General features: G+C 41.7%; 1 protein-coding gene across 1 annotated transcript; it reads left to right on the top strand.

Annotated features, from left to right (window-relative positions):
• The first annotated feature begins 3226 nt into the window (after positions 1-3226).
• Positions 3227-21787, top strand: IFNGR1 (interferon gamma receptor 1). The gene is made up of 7 exons (XM_028510313.2): positions 3227-3425; positions 11167-11281; positions 12253-12416; positions 13984-14153; positions 16052-16232; positions 18887-19014; positions 20625-21787. The coding sequence occupies exons 1-7, from the start codon at positions 3344-3346 to the stop codon at positions 21198-21200; spliced, it is 1416 nt and encodes a 471-aa protein (XP_028366114.1). The 5' UTR covers positions 3227-3343; the 3' UTR covers positions 21201-21787.
• The last annotated feature ends 226 nt before the right edge of the window (positions 21788-22013 follow it).

The following is a 22013-nucleotide window of genomic DNA, read 5'->3' as shown; positions in this document are numbered from 1 at the left end:
TGGGTGCAGTTGTTCTCTTTGGGTAATGCTGACCGTGGTATATCACAAATATATAATACTTACATATTTGTGAATGATAGCAAGTGCTGTCAAAAACAGAGCTAAGAAAGGGGCCGTGTGGAGGCATGGAGAGAGTGAGAGTGGGGGCCATAGAGACTGAGAGGGGAGTATTGGCTATCATTTAGAGAACATCAGAATTCAGAGCTACATGCCACAAACTTTTCAATCTGCCTCTTTTAAAGGGAAGCTGGCAGGCATTTCTGCTCTAGTGAAGAAGGAAAGGAAATGCATGGCGCCAGGAGACAAGCATATACAGTTTTGACTGCACTCCCAGTCCCGTTCCCATTCAAATAGTTGTCTTTTCGACTTCCTTCCTCCAGGCTGTGTTGAGTGTGGACTACAAACTGTAGCCTTGCTCCTGAGCAGCGCTTCAGTTTGCACTGCTCTGGAATTATCCACCCCTCAGCCTACACAGGCTTTTAAAAACTCGGCCAGAGGACAGAGTAGGACCAACTTATCCTGGGATATTCTTTAGCCATTAGGCACTGGGTTTTTACCAAGGAAATGGGCACTGCTCATTTGCCTTCTGTGTAGCTATATAAAATTTATATATTGAATTTTAGAATATATTTTACTGATCATCCTTCTACTTCTCTTACCAGCTTGTGACCCCCCCACCCCACCCCCACCCCTCAGCTTTATCCAGGCTAATTCTCCCTTATCTTTCACCTCATAATTGTAACTGCCTGAAGAAAGAACTTTCTTAAAACTTAGACTAAGCTAAGTCTCTGTTTATGCTCCTATAAATCCATTGCCCTCCTGATAATGATGACCACATCATTATCAATAATTTCAATAATTATTTGTGTAATAGTTTGATTAATGCTTGCTTAATCCCTCAGTAGACTGTAAGTTCCAGGAGGGCAGGGATTTATCTGTCTTGCCCGGGTCTATATCTCGGTGTGTAGCAATGTTGGACAAACACACAGTGGCACCCAATAATCTTTAGTGAATTAATGAATATCTTTAGTCTACAAGTGACTAGCACAGTGCCTCAAAAGGATAGTCTGCTGTGATAGATGCTGACTGTGAAGCTCTACCCAGATCCCCCTTCAGAAAAAGAAGGCTTAGCCTCTGAACCCCCCATCACTGGCAGAACCCCTCAGCTCTCAGCACTCTTTGGAGAACGATGCCTCAGTTAAAAAAAGGAAAATGGACAGCCCCAAATCACATCCACTCCCAGGAATGATTTGCATCCAATGTCTTGTCGATGCTGACTGTTGAAGGCCCCGCTAGTCATACCAACTCAAGATACCTCTGAAAGGTCATTGCAGGCCCATGGGCCTCTGCAACCTTTGTTGAGATGACAGTTCAGCTTCTGCCTCTGTCCAGGCCTGTCTCCTCCACCTCTTTCAAGAGGCTGTCCCGAAGAGCATACATGGGTGTGTCTTGTGTCCTAATCTGCCCCCAGACTCTGCTTCCTGGGTAACCCAACCTGTGGTGGCTACTACAAAAATGTTTACTAAACTGAACCGAGTATTATGTTCCATCCTACTCCATAAACTCCTAAACAGCAAAGATCAGTTCTTATTTATCCATGCATCCTTACGGTGACTAGAAGGTGCCTTTCCTATAGTGAGCACTATGGTGCCCCCAAAATTCACATGTTGAAATTCTAACTCTGAAAGGTGATGATATTAGGAGTTTGGGCCTTTGGGAGGTGCTTAAATCATGAGTGGGATTTAGTGTTCTCATAAAAGAGGTTCCAGAGAGATCCCTTCCTCTTCCATCATGTGATGTTACAACAAGAAGTCTGCTACCTAGAAGAGAGCTCTCAGCGGTCCATGACGGCACCCTGATCTCGGACTCCTAGCCTTCAAAACTGTGAGAAATAAAATTGTTTTTCCTAAGCTACCCAATCCATGACATATTGTTACAACGGCATGAATGTACTAAGATAGTGGCGCCATAAGCACATCAAACAAGATATTCCCCCAAATTTAGACTAGATGGAGCCAAAGTCTTCCTATTCAAAGTGTGGCCCTAGAACCAGTGACACTGACAACCCCAAGTATCTTGTTAGAAACGTAGTGTCTCAAGCCCCAACCTGAATCAGACCTATGGAATCCAAATCTGCATTTAACAAGACCCCCAGGTGGTTCACCTGTACATTGGAGTTGGAGAAGTACTAAGCTAAGGGATTTAATAGAAATAAAATGATCTAGCTAAAAATTCCTCTCAAGTTTGTGAAGTACTTTCATATCATTTTTCTCTCTAAAATGTTGTTTAATGCTGGTGTATCATGCATTCTTTCATTCAACAATTACTTATTGAGTGCCAACAGTTTCAGTCCTATGGAGCCTGAGAAGATAAATATCAATATGCATATTGTAGACTCTAGGGGAAGGTGCTAAGTGCCATGAAAGAATTAGTAAACCAGGATAAAAAGAAAGGAAGGTGGGCTGTAATTTCAAATTTTTGCCAAAGAGCGCGATAAGCAGAGACTTGAAGCAGGTGAGGAAGTTAGCTTTATGCACATCCACTATAGCTGGACTGGAATGGGCGAGGTGGGGAGTAATAGCATATGTGAACTCGGGCAGATCTCATGAGAAGCTACTGAATAAATGGCTATGTGATATTTAATTATCGCAAAGGTAATACAAGCTGTTTCCCGTCCCCCCCCCGCCCCCTCCCACCGCCCCAGGAATAATGTAGATTTTGGCCAAGCCAAATTGACGTGGGCTGTGGAAGTTCGCACAAAACATTTCACCAGTGAAGCTTCAGCTTCCTCAAATACAAATGCACGGATTAGAGAAGGCAGGTAAGCTTCTTCTGTTGTAAACTCTCAGGTTCCCAGATGCGTTGACAGCTAAATCGAACAGAGTACAGTGATTGTGGCTGGGTCGTGGCCTAGGGCAAAGTTCTGCAACCCAAGGATACTGGAAATAGGAAGTAGAATCTCAGGACGTGGTGCCAAGATGAAAAAAACGTTTGGACACACGTTCCGCACAAACCCGTCAACCCTGGAAGCTGGCCTCTCCTTGTTTTCTGGTTCTACCCTCCCGTCCACGACCCCTTCCAAGTCGGTGTCGCCCACCCCCCACCCTCGGCTCCGCTACTTCTCGCCTCGCCTCGCCTCGTCCCGCGGCCCCGCCCTGGCCCCGCCCCCCCTCTACAACTGGCCAGCGGGGTCTAGTCCCGCCTCCGGCTTCAATGTCCACTCCCAGGCTCCGAGGGGAGCTCTGGTCCTCGGCGGCGGAAGTGACGTGAGGCCCAGGCGGGAGGCCCGCGCCGGTGGACCGCAGCAGCCGCTCCGGGCGGCTCCCGGAGTCTCGGGAGCAGCATGGCTCTGCTTCTCCTCGTCCTCATCACTCAGGTCGCGAGCCCAGCTGAGATGAGCGCCGTGGATCGGAAGCTGTCCTCGGGTACTGTCTCGTGCGGCAGGGCCGCGGCTGGATGGGGGCGGGGAGCGGGGAGGGGAGAGAGGAAGCCGCCCTCGCCGGGAACCCCCGACCGGCGGAGCCGCACCCGCGCTGGCCGGGTTCGCGGACGCTTGGCGGCGTCGGGCCCTGTGGGGGCGGCAGCCGGGAAGGCGACTGCGGGTGTCCGCGGTTTCCACTCTTCAGTTCCCTCTCGGCTCTTCCCGTGGTTGCCGAAACAACACAACACGCCTCTCAGTTCTTCAGTTCTTTTCATTTATTTTTACACGTGTGGGTTTCTTGGTCAGCATTTGTAAACTGTGGCCACAGGTCTTGACTTAATACTACATTATTAGGGGGAACCCAGAATCCTTAGGGATAGGAGCGAAGTTGTTCTTTCCCAGCTGAAGGTTTAGTGGCTGTCACTGGCCATCCTTGTTTGCGAGTGGTGCAGGGAGTGGTGCAGGGCGAGCCGGACTTGTCAGGTGGTGAGTCTCTTCGCGTAGCTTAGTTCCTGAAAGCAGTTTATTTCTGCCTGCTTATTGAGATTTTCCAGGAAACAGATGCTGAGAATACGCTTTTCTTCTCTAATAAAATAAGTAAACCCTTCGGCAAGAGGGATAAACCTAAATTGTGAGAAACTCCGTTAGTCTTGAGTGTCTCCTCGGTGTCCCCACCTAGCACTCGCCCGCGAGGGGTCTGGGAGGCCCAGCCTCCATCATCCTTAGCAGACTGGGTCTGAGGCTCTGTATTAGGACTTACTCCTTGAGCGCCTTATTGGATGTGCCGCAACCATAGCCAGCTCTCTTTTGGCTTGTTGTTTAAGAGTCAAGCAAACACACAGGCATAGTCTTTGGGGAAACCAGATGTTGGGAATACAAAAATGGGAGTTGCTTAGTTTCTGCTTTCAAGGATCATGATTATTTAGCTAATGGTTAAGTGCTCGGCACTGTTGTTCTCACATCTCATTTTCAAGGCAACCCTGTAAAGAAGACGCTGTTGGTATCTCCATTGGAGACACCAAAAAGTCTACCCAACTTGTGGAGAAGTCACTGGTACGCAATGGGGAGCCTGGCAGTTGGGCTCCAGGCTCCAAGTTCTTACCTACTCTGCAAACTGCCATTGACAGATCAAGTTCATCATCCATAAGGGTAGCTGTAGTACATAAGAGCTTGCACATGTGGGTACCTGGCTCTGACCAGGGGAGTCAGAGAAGATGACCCCAGAGTTGGAACTGGAGGTTGCAGAGAGGCTTGTCGTGCAGAGAAGAGAGGTGTGAAACAGCATGTCGGATTAATGGAACATTAGGCATTTTATTGAAGAATATGTGTGTGAGGTAGGAACCAGTTAATGAAGTGCCTTGTCATGGTCACGTGTAACAACAAGGGGTAGAAACACAGCTTTGCCTGACTTAGGCAAAAAGAGGAATTGATCAGCTCAGAGGTGCTAAGCAAGAATTAAATAGAGAGGTAGAGATGCCAGCTGGGCCTCAGAAAGCCGAACCAGGGAGTCAAACTGCCAAGACTCTCCATTTCTTATTCCTGACTCACAGCATTGACAGCTTTGCCTGGTTGGCAGCAGTCGTGGATGTTGACAGCTTTGGGGTTTTGACATTTTGCAGTTTCTCCCATCCTAACAAAATCCCAAGCGAAGGCTATGATTTGCCCAGCTTGGGTGAGGTGCCAGCTTACTCGGGAAGTACATTGGTTCAGAGGATGGCAGTAGGGGAGTTTCTAGAAGAGAAGGAATGTTTCTGAAAGGAGTACAGGTGCTGAACTAACGAAAGAATATGCCCAGTATGCCTTGCTCAAGTCAGTGGGCAGCCGTTGGGTTATTTTAAGAGGAGAAATGATTTTGAGCAGGATTAGATATGCCACTTAGAAAAACCATGCATCTGGTAAAAGAGTTTGGGGGTAGAATCCAAGGAGTGAGTCCAGTTGGGTAGCTGCTTATGCGTGGGAGGAGTCGATTCGAGGTGGCAGTTGAAATGGAGAGGACAGTTGGATGAACATGTAGAAGAAGGCTGAGTCAGCAGGACTCAAGTGACTGGATGTGCAAAAGAGGAAGAGGATGACTCAAGTTCCTGGCAGAGTGTTAAACCAATTGTCAGGCTCTCCCTTCAGAGCACAGGGCCCTCCCGAGCCTGGTACCTCTCGGAAGCATAATTTCGACATTCTTGAAGCAGGCCCTGGGAGTAGAATTGCCTGCCCACCTGCCTTGAAAAGATCTGCTGTAGCCTTCTGTACGCCAGCATTTTGTAAACACAGCTGTTGGCAACACCCCTGGGTTTTTTTGTTTTTTTTTTTTAAAGATTTTATTTATTTATTTTTAGGGAGGGAAGGGGGGGAGAGAGAGACAGACAGACAGACAGACAGACATCAATGTGCGGTTGCTGGGGGTTATGGCCTGCAACCCAGGCATGTACCCTGAATGGGAATTGAACCTGGGACACTTTGGTTCCCAGCCCGCACTCAATCCACTGAGCTACGCCAGCCAGGGCACAACACCCCTGTTTTTCAATGCATTTCCAGTCCAGTCTCGTCTAGTTTATCCAGTGCATTTCTCTACATTCTTTTGTGTTCTCTCTACTTTTAAAGTTAGTTTAAAATGCAAAATCTTTAGAGTATAGGAGGAAACCCCACAGGGACCACCTGCTTCTGCCTCCGAGCTTCCCTGACTCCTCAGTACCTAGAGTTTATTAATACACACTCAGTGTGTTAACTCTTATTAGTGCCGAGTTTAACTGTGTTTGGAAGTTCGTCATAGACAAGGGAACCTGGTAGGAAGAGGGAAACAGGCAAGGGATGATAGCCAGAGTGCGAAAAATCCAAATGGTTGGGAATATATTACAGTTATGGTTTTTCGTTAATATTTCTTAAGTTCATTTGTAGGGAAAGTAAATCCATAAGTGCCATCTAATAACTAGTAGTACTTCACTTTTCAGACACTTTCACATACTAAGTAGTGCGTATATTTCAGGTGAATCAGTGCCTCCTAGTGGCTAACTTTTTCCCGTTTGCTCTCCCACTCCGAGCGTTACCTGCAGCACACGCTGCACTGGAGCACAGATGTGGGAGCACAGATGTGGGACTCTTAACTCGCCTTCCCTGCTTCTTCAGCTGCGCCTCCACCCAGTCTCTGACTGGAGGACCATGCTCTGCCTGTGATTGAATTTTCCATTACTTTCTCTAGGTTCTGTTTTCATTTATTGCAGAGATTCAGGATAGTTAAGATATTACATTTTAATTATATTTAATGAGCAAGTATTAATAATAATTTTCTTTCTCATTTTATTCTGATTCATGATTCATATGGACTTTGCAATTTCCACATTTCTGTTCTATATAAATAAATACCTAAAGAATTGAAGAGAAAAATAACCCATTTAAAGAGCTATCTTATAAATTTGGCAGCACACAGCAATAATGCAGTTGTGGTATGAACCAGAATTAAATGAATTTCTGACAGGAAGAAATTAGTTTACTCATTATTTCCTTACTAAGGAACTGTCCACTCTAAATGTGCGGTCTAAAGAAATGATTTACTTTAATGCACTGTTCAGATTTCACAGTGGCCATCATTTAATTCAGATAGTACAATAAATTGGGCAAAATTACTTGAAGCAGGTGCTTGTGAAGTCATCAGAAAACAACCATCTCCAATTCCTGTTTATATATGGAGGTTATTTTCCCCTTATTTTAGTAAACTATCGTAAAAATAACACTTAAGCAGCTTTTTTTCACTTCTCTTTCCAATAGCAGATATATTTTAATATAATGTTTTAAAATTATATTTTATTGATTATGCTATTACAGTTGTCCTGATTTTTCCCCTTTTTCCCCCCTCCCTCAAGCAGTCCCCCCACCGTTGTCCATGGGTTATGGTATAAGTTCTTGGCTACTCCATTGCCTGTACTGTACTTTATATCCCCACGGCTGTTCTGTAACTACCTGTTTATACTTCTTAATCCCCTCACCTCTTCACTCATTCCCCACACTCCCCTCCCATCTGGCAACCATCAAAATAGTCTCTGTATCCATGACTCTATCTTTGTTCTTCTAGTTTGCTTACTTTGTTTTTTAGATTCAGTTGTTGCTAGATTTGTATTTATTGCTATTTTGTTCACAGTTTTGATCTTTTTCTTTTCTTAATTAAAAAAAAATCAATGAAAGTTTACATATTGTCAAGGCTTTAGATAACTTTTCTAAGTCTTTGTTTTGTCATTGGTAAAAAGCATGTATTGTAATATTTCCCTCATAGGGCGGCTGTGTGCTTAACTAAGATGACGCATAAAAGCGCTGAGCACTTCCCTTGTCACGTAGGAACTTTCAGTAATGTGTGTCATTATTTTCACAAATACATTTTAAAATATTAAATTATTTAGATATATCGGAGAAATTATGCTGAAAAGAAATCTCATCCACACCAATAGGAGAAATTTAAAATAGGCTCAGCAGCTAACTTGTTCTTCTTGCTTTTCCTTCCATAGACTACAAAGGCCTATTTTATTTTTTCAGTTCCTAAATTATTTCTCAACTTCGAATGACTTAGTCCAAATTACTCTTGAGAAATGACTCCTGCCAGAGACCAGGGTGTGTCACTTCCAGTTAGAATTCATTGACAAGCCAAGCAAACCCAAGCAGATGAAGTCGAACAAACAGGCCAGAGTAAAACCCTGTGCTGCCAGGTCAGAGAGTGGGTGAGCAGGTGTTGACTGGGTAAGCCTCACTTGGCGGGGGTTTGAGTGAAAGGCCTGGGGGTTTTAGTTAATTACAAGTTCAGTATAACCCACTAACTCACATGCCCATCTCTTTAAAAAAAAAAAGAGAGAGAGAGAGAGGAAAGAAAGTATTTCATTCACATCTGTTGCATCACATCTGGGCTCAAGATTTTAAAAGATAGAATGAGTGATAAAACCAGAATAGGTCCCCAGACAGACAGGAGTAAGAGAAGGCTGCAGGGATACTGTGGCTCTTGGCCCAGCTGAGGAACTATTATGTAGAAGGTGAAGTAGACTTGAAGGATTTTAGGTGTCCTCACTCGGAACCTTAGTTCTGAAACTTCTGCAGGTACAAGAAAGCAATATGGGGATGTAATGTACAACACGACGACTGTAGCTAACGCTGCTATGTGGTGTATTAAACATTTGTTAAGAAAGAGAATAGATCCCAGAAGTTCTCACCACAAGGAAAACAACGTTTGTTTTTTCTTCTCCTTCTTGTAGCTCTGTGAGATAATGGATGTTAACTGAACTTACTGTGGTTATCGTTTTGCCGTGTATTTAAGTCAAGTCATGCTCTCTGTCTTAAACAATGCCATATGTCCATATATCTCAAGAAAACAGAAAGGAAAAAAATTAAAAAAGAGAAGGAGTTGGGAAGCATAAAGAAAAATAGCCATTTTACAAACATTATAAAACTATTCAGGAGGTAGACTGTGAAAAATATATATTCTGAAAAACGTGCAATAGTCTTGATTTGATATTTTTCACTTTTTTTCATCTGGATTTCTCATGCCATTTCTCAGTTTGCACTGTAAGAAGAAATCTTTGTGAAAATACGTATGACCCTGCATCTTCAACTTGGAGTTGTTAGATTTTTTTATCTGAGAGTTACTCATTCAGGAAAGGGTCTGGATGCTTTAACTTGGAGTGTTTATTTTTGAGGTGTGACGTCAGGTGAAATCAAGTCCACAAAAACAATTTACTCACCAGCCTTTATTCTGGCCCTTTCACTTCTCTTTACTGCTCAGTTTGTCCTTCCCATGGAAAGGCAGGTAAACAGATTGTGGAATGTCGTACTTCGTCTACAGAGTATGAGGAGGGACCCAAAAAAACCTCCTAATTTATTTATAAAAAGTTGTGTACTTATTTGTACACATTCAAACTTCAGTCACCTTCAAAGCACTCTCCATTTGGTACAATGCATCTATTAAGACTTTTTTCCACTGCTGAAAATAGTTCTTGAACTTGTGTATTTTAATGCCTTTCAGTGCTTCTACTATTTTTTGTTTCACCTCTTCCACATCAGCAAAATGTGTCCCCTTGAGGACTTTTTTCATCTGGGGAAACAAAAAAGTCATTCCAGGAGAGATGGGGAAGATCAGGTGAATAGGAAGGGTGGGGTACTGGGGTCATGCCATTTTTGGTCAAAAACTGCTGAACACTCAGCACAGTGTGGGCAGGTGCACTTGTAAATCACCTATCATGAAATGGGCAAACGTGTTGAAAGAGTCTTCAAAATAAAGTTACTTAAGCTGAGCACAGCCTCTCACAACTCCAGCTGGTGCACTGATACAGATGGGCTCCTAGAACACTCACCTAGTGGGGGAAGCCTGTACTACAAGGGGCACGCCCTCCAGATTATAATTCTGGTTTTTTGGAGTCCCCCCCCCCTTGTATATGTGTGAAGTTGACACCTTACCTGACAGATGAGGAAATCTGAAATAACTAGTAGTATAGCAGAAAAGAACACAGATTTCTTAATGCCTCACCAGGGAGTATTTTTCTTATTAGAACCAGTCCACTTGATAGAAACCTGAGTAATCATCATTATCATCTGGGGTGCTTTAAAAAGTATGCTTGTAGCTCTCAGAATTTCTGAGGAGTATGATAAGTTATGTTAGGAAGCCACTGCACCTTGGCCACATTGCCATTCATTTTTTTACTTTGATTATAAGTAAATCATATTTAGTACAGTTTTCCATTTTGTATCATGTTATCAGCTGTATCTAATATCTTCATGTTTATTCCTATCCAAAGGAAGGAAGGGAGGAGAAGCAGAGGGAAAGGAGGAAGGGAGGAGATGTGTGTATGTATGCATTTTTCCTAGGATTGGTGGACAATAGCCTTTTACACTGACCAGGGGAAAATGGCTACTTTTAATAACCAGATTACAGTTTTGGTAATGTCTGATGAAAAGATGTTCAAGTGACTTAATATGGCTCACATCTTACTAACCTAAGTTTTCTGAAATTGTTTAAAAGAGCATAGGCAATAAGAAACACTGGATTTGTTTTATTAAAAGCCCTGTGCACCCAGAGAGCAAAATGTTGATGCAGTCGGAATGGTCAGTGTCTCCGTCAGTCAGTCTTGAGGTGTCCGTCCCTGTGTTGTAGGCAAGGTGCTGAGGGTGTTTGATGGATCTGGGTGTAGGGCTTGAGAGTGGAGGTGGCGGTGGTGTTTTAGAGTGAAATTGACCATCCATCCCTGGTGTAGCCAGTTCTTCTCTAGACATTGAATATAATCTGTGGTATCATATATAGGAGATTCTAGTGATTAAGTGGATTATTATTACAATAGGCAGTGCATTTCTACATGAACAATGGTGTGGGGATTGCCTGAGGGAGTTGGGGGTGTTGGGTGCAGGGGGGGAAAGAGGAGGAAATTGGGACAACTGCAATAATAGCATAGTCAATAAAATATAAAAAAAGGAAAAACAACTTCTCTATGGACTTGCCAAAAAAAAAACAAATAAACTCCTAAAACATAGGAATTTATTACTTCACATTATATTTGTGTTTCTCTTATACTACAGTACTGCTTCAGTACTTTAAAATGACTCAGAACTTTTCTATACCTTTTTCAAAAAAAATTAGAAATCTCCCAATTTAAATACCTTTATTATTCTGATGAACTGTACTTTTTAAAAAAAAACATATTTTTGTGTTTGGTTAACATGGCTTCTTATAAGGTTTGCTAATGTTAATTTCTGACTATTGTGTATTTAACTTTTTGAATCTCTTACAGTGCCTGTGCCAACCAATGTTACTATCGAGGCCTATAACTTAAATGCTTTCGTACACTGGGATTACCCAGTCATGAGGCAGACACCAGTTTTTATTGTAGAGGTTAAAACCTACGGGTGAGTATTACTCTCTTATGCTTTTCATTCTGTTTCTGTGTAGGTCCTGGCACATTCCGTAACTCTCTGTGCTCCCTTCCAGCATCCTTCCTTCTCTTGGGGCAAACTTCCTGAACTGCTTGTAGATTTCCGGAAGTGCTCAGTAAGGACACAGATCAGTTCTTTTCAGAGTGCTTCCTGACCCTTAGTTCTTGCTGTCAGAATTGAAGTAGACAAGTATTACTAACTCCCCAGATTTTAAGGTACAATAAATAAAGCTTAGAGTTCTGTATTAAAAGTAATGTCATCTTACTTCTTATGTAGTATATATACTTACTGTTGAGTAAAAAGATAAACATTTCAAAAAAAAATTTTGACAAGTGTCGGGAGTCTTCGTGATGTGTTGGGTTCTGTAATTAAGTAACGATGTATGTTCGTGGAAACTACAGTTTAAAGAGCAGACTTTTTTTTAATCCTCACCCAAGGACATTTTTTCCTTTGCTATTAGAGAAAGAGAGAGGGGAATATTGACGTGAGAGAGAAACATTGGCCGCCCTCTCGTGTGCACCCTGACCGGGGGCCAAACCCACAACCTCGGTAGTGCTCTGATCGGGAATTGAACCTTTGACCTTTTGGTTTATGGGACAAAGCTCCAACCATATCACACCAGACAGAACTAGAGAACACATTTTCTAAAATTACATGTGGAATGTGGTTGTACAGATCTTGTAATTTGAATTGAGCTTCTTTATTGTAAAGAAATTGTAGTACTTCTACTAAAGAAGTACTACTGAAGTACTTTATTTAGTAGTACTAAAGAAACTTGTGGTACTTCTAAGCAAAGAATAAGGGTTTCCTTCCTACTCTGTCCAGCTTCTCCATCCTATTCTTATTTAGCTCTTTCTACCAGCTCTGTGCCGTGAATAAAAAGCAAAGCATAGACAGAGATGTGTTTCTTTATGTTTGTGTTCCTTTATTCCCCTTCATTTTAGGCAGGGAGCATGGAGTGCCGCTTGCAGTACCTCTGATCATCAATGCAACATCTTTCACCTGATTGGTGACCCAATAAATTCTGTCTGGGCCAGAGTTAAAGCCAGGGTTGGACAAGAAGAATCGGCCTTTGCAGAGTCAAAAGAATTTATTTTGTGCAGACAATGTGAGTAGAATGTATACACGTCTACATTTTAAATTCGAGAGTACTTACACGTGTCTTCTATATATATTTGCTTTTATTAGCAATTGCTAAAAATTATTATAATGTCCAAGAAACATTTGGAGCAATTTAGGGAGTCCGCATTTTCCTCTTGTGTCAAGCCTCCAAAATAGGGCTGAGGTGCCCATCTCTTTGCCCCTACTAAACGATTACATTTCCACTCCACACAAATATGCGGATCGGTGCTGTCACACCAGCCTCTGCACTGCCCTTCCCTCCCTGTCCCCGTCACTCCTTTCTAAATTATATTCCCTGAGGACTTCGGCAGCTGCTCTTATCTTTCCTCTCTACCTTAAATCCTCAGGGCCTGTGGGGATTTTACTACCAACTTCATACACTCAAAAAGTATCAGAATTCTGTAATCTCTTCAATCCCAGTAATTTGAAGCTCTTCATGTGTCCAGCATCCCATTGCCATAGTACATCCAATCTTTATCATCACTTCAAGCTCCAGAGTCTTCAGTGCCAGTCCTCTTTTCTGACTAACATCCTACCTCGTAGCTCGTAAATATGCCCTCATGCCTGGGTAAAAGAAGCCTTTCGTCGCCTGCCTCCTCCCCCCAGGCTTCTCGACTCTCAGAGCCGTGCGCTCCAGCATCACTGCCTGCCTTGTTCTGCTTCATGCTTCGTCACTTCGACCACCACCTCCTTCTGCTCCTGCTTTTCGGACTGTGCCAACTTGGTCTCTTCCACCGCCCTTTCTATACTTGCCCTCGAAATAGTTTATTCCCCAAGGTCACACTTTTATCATCTGTTAACTATACCCTTTGCATGCCATGCTTTCCCCACATAGATTTGTTAAGGACATAGTCTGTGCCAGAATATAAAATAGGCCCTGAGGACACATTAGTGAGTAAAAACAGACTTTTCTGGCACATAGTAGGTGTACAGTAAATATATAAAGAACAGGTAAATGGTTTACCAACAAAGTCCCAAAGACACATGATAAATATTTGTTGAATGAGTGAATATCTAATTCTGATTTTCACAATATAAAATTGAATGGATTCAGCGAACTTTTACACAGCCTTCATGCCAGACATTCATAGGGGCTGGAGATAAAAAGCGTTTCTTTGAGGGTTTAAAGATAACTAAAATGCCTTTTCAGACATGTTTCTTAGAAAACCATTTTTAAAAAAGCTACAGAACCACAATGAAGGAAAAATAATTTAATAGAGTTTCTAGTGTGTCAGGGTTTTGTTTTGTTTTTTTTTTAACCAAGATTCATGACCAGCTGTCTTTCTGTAGGATTCAAAGTGAATTTAAACTGTTAAAGAGGAGTTTATATTAGATAAGAATACTTTTTGACTGAGAAGACATAGTAAACATTTCTTTATTAAGGGTATTTAGACTATCTTCCAGATCTCCTTTGAATGGTTTAAATGCGGTGCTGCTTTAGAACAGCAACCACAGGAGTGGGTTGATTGATTTTGGTAATCTTATAAAATGTACTATAAAGTTTCAGGGCCAACTAATTCTCCTTCTTTTTTGTCTCCTCCCACCCCTACCAGGGAAAGTTGGACCACCTAAACTGAGCATCAGAAAAACGGAAGACCAAATCATTGTTGATATATTTCACCCTTTAGCTAGTGTGCATGAACAAGACCTGGAAGAAATATACGATGGAGGGCGTTGTGACATATTCACGTACAATGTGTATGTGAAAGTGAATGGAACTCTGGTATGTGTTTGCATTTCATCTTTTTCACAATGGAGATGTTTCTCTCATTAGCATAAGTTGTTTATGTAGTGTAAGAAAGTCAAATGCTTATGAATAGTTAGGCAAGACTTACAGTTCCGAGGTTTCAGTAAGAAAAATGAAATGATGTATATAAATGCTGTTGAATGGAATTGGTGGTGTAGCTAGTCACTAACACTGCCCAGGTGAACACCTTTAAGTGGTTTTTTGTTTGTTTTGTTTGTTTGCCTTGTATAACAGCATAGCCCTAATCTAGGATATTAACCTGGATATTTTCATTTCTTAACTGGTAGGCTGAGGATAATTTTAATCTTCCTCATTGGTAGTAATATAAAATCACATGTAGCTCTAATTGGAGTCAGTGTTTTTGAGAGGAAAAGCTAACGGTAGTGCTGTGGGGATATCATTACATCCTGTCACTGGTTATGCAGACCACACTTTTATTAGAATCATTCTGTCCCATCCGTTTGCCATGGTGCTGCCTTTCCTTTATCTAACAACACGTGCCAGGCGTGTGCTCTGTGCATTCTGGGCACCAGGAGAGAGCAGTGAAGGATACAAACAAAACTCCAATGATAAGTGCTATGGAGGAAAAATGCAGGGAAGAGAGTTGGGCAGTGGGGTTAGGGGCACGGTGATTCTCTGTAGGGCGGCAGAGCAGACCGCCCCTGCTGGACGAGGCATTGCTGGAGCAAGGGCTGGCAGAGGTGAGGGGTGAGCTCCCTGGAGGATGAGGAGGAGGGCGTTTCAGGCAAAGGGCGTGGCAAAGGGGCACTGGGCACGTGAAGGGGAGCAGGTGCGCTCAGAGAGGTCAGTGGGGGCCACATCTCTCCGGGCACTGGAAGGATTTTACTTTTACTCTAAGTGAGATGTTGCTTTGCACCTCTGGAAAAATCTAAGCAGAAGAGTGACATCTGATTTAGGTTTTAAAACATCTCTTGGATTGCTAGCAGAGTTGTTCCTAAAGTGAATATCTAGCCACATTACATCGCTGCTTAAAACCCTTTCCCAAATCACCATCAGCTACAAAATGATACCCGAATTCTCCTTCCTGGTATGGCCTGCAGGGCCTTCATGATTTGGCCTCTTGCATCCTTTCCAGCAACCCTGGCTCCCCATTTCTTCTGGTTTTTATTTTCATTCATGCTTGGGTGAACCACTTGCTGCTCTTAGTTCCCTGTAAGTAGCATGTTCTCAGGTGGAATGTCCTTCCCACCTTCTTTGGCAGATGTTCACCCATTCAGTATTCACTGGAGTATCACCTTCCCTTTGACTTCCTTTCGATACAGTGCACTCTTTCCTTTCCTGTGGTCTGGTTATGCCTAGTTCCATACAGTTGCCCTCTTGCAGTACGCAGTACTCTTTTACATTTCTTCCTTATCTCTTCTGCCCCGTATAGTAAGTTATTTGAGGTCAGGCCCTAGCACAGGTGACCCACACACTTTGGCTGGGTGGATGAGGGTCAGCTCCCAGAGATTGCTTCTACCCCTTCTTCATAGTACTGCTGTGGGATTCTATAGCCTTTGCATAATACCTTTGTTAGTCTTCCTATAAGATGCTTTTATCTCTCACCAGCTGAGTTCTCAGCATTGTAGAAATAGGACTAATGAATATTTGTTGATTTAACTAACGGCAAACATTCCTGCTATTTGTGTTTAACATTTATAATCCCTCTAAAGAACATTTCAGTGGACTCATAGCAGCATGTTATGTTGAAGTAACAAACTGACTTACTATTGGATACCAGCACTGCTTTCAGACTCGCTCAACATTCGTCACACGGGTTTTTTTTCCCTGTGTTTGGGCAGCGTGAATATGGGGACTGTTTCTTCCAGCCTGAAAGGAGCCGTGTGTTTTCATTGTTTCCTTTTTCCACACAGCTCATCCTGAAGGAAGATGACTGCAACGTGACTTGGTGCCAGTTAACTGTGCCAGTTTCCTCACTCACTCCCGAGTACTGCATTTCAGCAGAAGGGATCTCCGACTTGGAGCTGTGGCCCCTTAAAACTGAAAAGTCTGAAGAACTTTGTTCCTCCATTATTGGTCATAAGAACGTAAAAAGTAAGTTCTTACCATTTTTGCCTAAATATAGGGAGTGATAACTAACATAAGATAGTGTGAAAAAAGGAAATTTTCAATTTCAGTAGTCTCTGCCTTTCTTATTGCTTTTAGAGAGAGGGGAAGGGAGTGAGAGAGAGAGATGCACCAGTGTGAGAGAGAAACATGAATTGGTTGCTTCCTATATGTGCCTCCACCAGAGGTCAAACCTGCAACCTAGATAGACACCCTGACCGGGACTTGAACACACAACATTTTGGTGTACGGAGAGATGCTCCAGCCAACTGAGCTACCCAGCCAGGGCATAATCTCTGCTCTTTTAAAAGTAGTTGCATTCCTCAGAGAAGTTCAAAATTGTAAATAAGGCTATTTGTCAGTTGTTAAAAGATATAAAACAACCAGTTTAGAAAGCCATGTGATAACCTTTTCATGCAAGAAAGATAAAGTAATAAACACATAAAACTGTGCATAAATGTCTGCATTTCAGGATTATGCATATAAGTCAATTTATTCAGTATATCAAGATCATATATATTCAAGATATACTGTATATTCATGTATGTTCTATATGAGCACAGTAAGTTTAAAAACTGTGTAGTGGGAATGTTGATGGTTTAAAATTTTGTGACATGTGAACTGCAGGAGTACTGGAAATTAATATTAAAAAATAAATATAGCCCTGACTGATGTGGCTCAGTGGGTTGGGCATTATCCCGAAAACTGAAGAGTCACCAGTTTGATTCCCTGTCGGGGCACCTGCCTGGGGACGTGTGAGAGGCACCGGATTACATGTTTCTCTCCCGTATCGATGTTTCTCTCCCTTTCTCCCCGCTTCCTCTCTTCAAAAAAGTGAATAAAATCTTAAAGAAAAGTAAGTATAGATCCATTTAAATAATGGATTGTGGGTCATTTTTATAACATTTTAAAATAATTATTTCATCCTTTTGTTGCATGTGGTGGATGTACATAATAACAGGACTTTGGAGCTGTCATTCTCAACTGGCAGGTGCCATGACAAAAATTGGAGCCTTTTTTGACATTTTGAAACTTAAGTATTCATTATAGGTAGTTTATAAACTATAGGTAGTTTATAAAATGTAAAAAGCCAGAAGAAAACAAAATTACCTATAGTTCTACCATCAAAACAAATACTTAGTTCTCATAGTTCAGTGGGTTTTTCCCATCCTATTTTTCTCTATATAACCATGATGATATCATGTAGTATATACAATTTGGTATACTAATTTAAGCATACATTATAAATATTTTTCCATATTTCACATACTTTATTAATATTATTTTCCAATGTATGTAGATTATTTCATTAGATTGTATTCTACTTAATGTTCCCCAATTTATAGACTTTTAGATGATTTATACATTTTTCTCTATAATCATGTTTTGATGACTTTGTGTATGTATCTTTTTTCAATTGTTAGGATATTTTTAGAATATATTTTCTAGGTTAAAAATGTACAAAAGATTTTATGATACAAATATCCTTTTAAGAATGACAATCTAGGCTGAAGAATCAGACCAAACACTTAAAATGTAGTACTAATAATAACTTGAAGGCCTTTATACGAGGGTTTTAAATGGGTGAATTAAAATAATGCAGAACATTTTATGCCAATTTCCCCAATGCTATTTTAAAATATTAAATCTAATATACAAAATTTGAAAAGAATGCAAATGACCCAGACTTAACTAAGAAAAAAAACGCCTAAATGATAAACCGGTCGATACTGCAGCCACACGGTGGCACCGCTGTGGCTCGCCCCTGCCTGCCTGTCAGTGCTCCCAAGACTGGTGCTAGGTTCGTTATGTAGTTACTTTTTATCTTTTTACTGCCATAATACTTTCATTGTCCTCACGTCCTGTAACAGGTGTGCTACAAGCATTCATTTAGTAGGGACTTCCAGAATTACTATTCCAAAGAAGTGACTTTGGAGTAGAAATTAAAGGTAATGAAAAGCCGTGAAAGAGGCCAGCCACCCCCATGACATGTAGATATGTTAATCTGTGGGGGGGAAATGCCGAAAGGAAAGGCGGCCTTAGAGAGAAATACAGAGCAGTGGCTACAAACGCACGGGCTCCGAAACGAGCCTTCTGAAGGAAGCGTGTGGGGGGACTGGGCTCCCGTGCAGCTTTCCTGCCTGTGTGCGTGCATGCGCCTGTGCATCTTCATGTTTGCAGCCTTCAGTGTAAAATGCAGCTAATTCCGTGGAGTGGGACTGGATCATTTTAAGAGTTACAGACATTTTATAGAATGATATTTTAATGATTATAGAAATATATTTTTAAAATTATTTTTTTTGCCTCTTTGAGATGAAAACGTAACTTGGAAACCTACATTGGCACTGCAAGGAAATTGTGACGAAAAAAGCTATTTTGGCCACGTTGTGCCATGACAGCGTGGTCACAGAAAGTCTGGGGTTGTGGAGCTGGGAAGATGTCGCTGTCGAGGACGGGGACGCAACCTTTTACTCGTCTGTCCTCTGACCGTGGTGCCAGTGCTCCGCACCACTCTGACCATGCTCCCCGCCGCTGCCTCTGCAGAGTCGCTCGAACACTTTAGAATTACTTGATTATAGCAGTAGTCCATTTTCATCCCAATGTGTGGGGGTTTCCCTCTTTTTTTTTTTTTCTTTTTTCAGATTCTGTCTGGATTCCAATTGTCGCTGCTGTCCTAATCTTTCTGGTACTTACCCTGGTAATTGTGTGTTGTAACATCAAGAAAATTAATCCATTTAAGAGAAAAAGCATCATGTTGCCCAAGTCCTTGGTAATGTATTTAAGTATTTTTCTTTAATTATATATACTAAAACGTTGATTTGAACATTTTTGATAGTTTCTTAAAATTTTTTAGAAGTGATGTTTAGCAGCATGTCACCTATGGAAAGTTACTTAAAACTACCACACATTCAAAACCACATACTTGTCACCACACACTAGGTACCTTTTTATGCGTGTGGCAGAAGTACAGTTAGACAAGTCTGTTTAAGGAACTTAAAGTCTGGTGGGAGAAGTATTCAGTGGGCGTGCAGAGTGATAGGTTCAACAAAGGAATTGTATACGCGCCAGTGAGGACTGTGTCCAGAGGCTGTGCCGCGCAGTGCTGAGGGACGGGGAGGGGTTTATCCAGGTACCAGGGGGCAGTATGTGCTAAGGTCCAGCATCAGGAAAGCATGGCCTTCGAAAACCTGCAAATACAGAAACATTCCACTGTGGCTGGAGTGTAGAAAGCAATATGGTCAAAAGTGAGGTTAAAATGGAAGTTTGACATTCTAATATCTAACATCTAACATTTAAAATCCTTTGTATGATGAAAAGGACATTTAAACACTAATAATTATAGCTTTCTGAATCAAGTATGACAGGAATAATATCTGTGACATTCAAAGGGCACATATAAATTTATTATGAACACATTACACTTAAATAAAGTAGACAAGAACTATCAACAAGTAATAGACAATTCACATGTATAATAGTCATTCTTCCTAGTAATTAAGCACACGGCCATCTCGTATCACGCCATTTTACACCCACTGGAGAAGGAAAAATGAACCTGAATACCCAGGAGCAGCAGTAGTTGTACAGCTGGTGTATGATGCTAAAAAGTCGCATAGCCCTGGGGGAAGATAAGCGTACAATGGATATATAGCATTGTAGCTCCATAGACATGCCACACCTTTGGACTCAGCAATTCCACTCTTAAGAATTTTTTCTGAAAGATAATTTTATAAATAAAAACGTGTAAGAATATTTATTTCAACATGTTCTTAAATAGTAAAATTTGTTAACACTTTAACATCTGTTAGATAATCACCAATGTAAAGAAATTATATGAGCCGATAGAAATTTTGTCTATGAAGGTACATGGTAAAGATACTGTGTAAGTAGCTGGACTCCCATTACAAATGAAGTAGGCATACACGTGAAAAATAATACACAAAAATCAACATATACTGTTGAGATAGTAACTTTTAAAAAGTCATATCTAGCCCTGGCTGGTGTAGCTCAATGGATGGAGCACGGGCTGGGAACCAAAGTGTCCCAGGTTCGATTCCCAGCCAGGGTACATTCCTGGGTTGCAGGCCATAACCCCCAGCAACCGCACATTTACATTTCTCTCTCTCTCTCTCCCTATCTCCTTCCCTTCCCTCTCTAAAAATAAATAAATAAAATCTTTTAAAAAGTCATATCTAATCTTAACCTAGTATATTTTCATTAAAAAGAAAGCAAAGGTAACCATCAGATTTTGTTACACTGTCATTCTAAATGTGCCATTTAGTGGTATATTTAGTTGTCCATTAACCCTTAGACCATTTTTTTGAAGATCGGTACATAAGTTTAACAGCTGTTATTTTTAATCCGATTCCTCTTCCTTAGGTATCTGTGGTAAAAATTGCCTCTTCAGAGACAAAAGCTGAGTCAAAATATATATCACCCATCACCTATGAACCAATTGTCCCTGAAAATGAAAAGGTGGTCTCGGAAGAGCAGTGGTCTCCAGCAACAATTTCAAGTACACAGACTGAAGATGATCCAGGAAAAGTAGAACCCAAAGACCTTTCTAGTGAGACGGAAGTGGTGATCACGGAAGAGCACACGTCCGACGTGGCCCCTGATAGCCCTCTGACTCCAGTGAGGAAGGCGGATTCGGCCCATTCGAGTGGAAGTAACCAGTCCGAACCCTGCAGCATCACTCTGAACGCCTACCACTCCAGAAGTGGTTCTGACAGTGGCGTTGTGGAATCCGTCAGCTTCTTGTCTGACTCCGGATCTCTTCCAGATAACAAAACTGAAGTAAACATGGGAGAACCAGAGCCCATAATGCTGAGAAACACTACTACCTCCTTTGGTTATGATAAGCCCCACGTGTTAGTGGATCTGCCTGTGGATGAAGGTGGTAAAGAGTCCCTGATTGGTTACAGAGTCACAGCAGGTTCCAAAGAGTTTTCATAAGATCAACCAAGACGCGCCAGCCCAAAAGGCTCTGCTTGTCCTGCACAGTTTTCTGCTCTGACTTCATGAAAAGATCGTGATTTCAGAAATTGTGTCTTTGTTGACATTAACCAAGTGGAGCGCCTTGGTTTAGGTGAAAGTGTAAAGAGCCGCTTTGGCACTGTCGCATGGGTCTGAAAGCTGCAGTGACTTGAAAGAGCAAACCCCGCTTGCATGTGGACCTTTCCGTGTGCCACAGAAGGGTTATGGTAGCAGCGAACACGCTCTCATACTCCTGCTTCCTGTGACAGGAAGTCGTTCCCCAGGGCCCTTTCTGACCACTTCAACAGACGTAATGGATTTTTTTCCTTTCTTCTGGTTCTGTGGGGTTAGGTTTCTGTTTTTGTTTGAAAGTACATATACGGTATGGAGTATTTTTAAATGCTTACTTTCAGAAGAAATCCTGGAAGCTTTTCAAAATTGCATTTAAAAGTTGAATGCCAACCAAGAGAAGTAAGGAATATGTAAATATTGTAGAAACATGTATATAATTTTTATGGAACATTGCATTTAAAAGCTTTTAAATAAAGATTTTAAACATTTATTTTGTATTCACTTATTCAAGCACTTAGGCAGTTAGTCACCTGGAACATTTTTAATCCATTTGTTTCCATGCATTCATGCCAGAGAATCATTTTTTAATTATTCATATCTAATCTGTAAAATAGTTCTAAAAATAGCTTAATCCTTAAAAAAATGGTCCTTTTATGTCTATTTCAGTATTTATCATCTAATTTGCAGAACACTGATCCAGGCACTTTGGCGGGGGCCAGG

This window comes from Phyllostomus discolor, chromosome 4, assembly GCF_004126475.2.
Source record: "Phyllostomus discolor isolate MPI-MPIP mPhyDis1 chromosome 4, mPhyDis1.pri.v3, whole genome shotgun sequence".
Classification (NCBI taxonomy): Eukaryota; Metazoa; Chordata; class Mammalia; order Chiroptera; family Phyllostomidae; genus Phyllostomus; species Phyllostomus discolor.
The sequence above is the reverse complement of the archived record's forward strand: the minus strand, read 5'-3'. Positions and strand labels throughout refer to the sequence as shown.

Coding starts and splice junctions, on each gene's coding strand:
- IFNGR1 (XM_028510313.2), top strand. CDS start 3,344: ATGGCTCTGCTTCTCCTCGTCCTCATCACTCAGGTCGCGAGCCCAGCT. Junction 16,233..18,886: donor TGGTCATAAGAACGTAAAAA/GTAAGTTCTTAC, acceptor TTCTTTTTTCAG/ATTCTGTCTGGATTCCAATT. Junction 19,015..20,624: donor TCATGTTGCCCAAGTCCTTG/GTAATGTATTTA, acceptor CCTCTTCCTTAG/GTATCTGTGGTAAAAATTGC.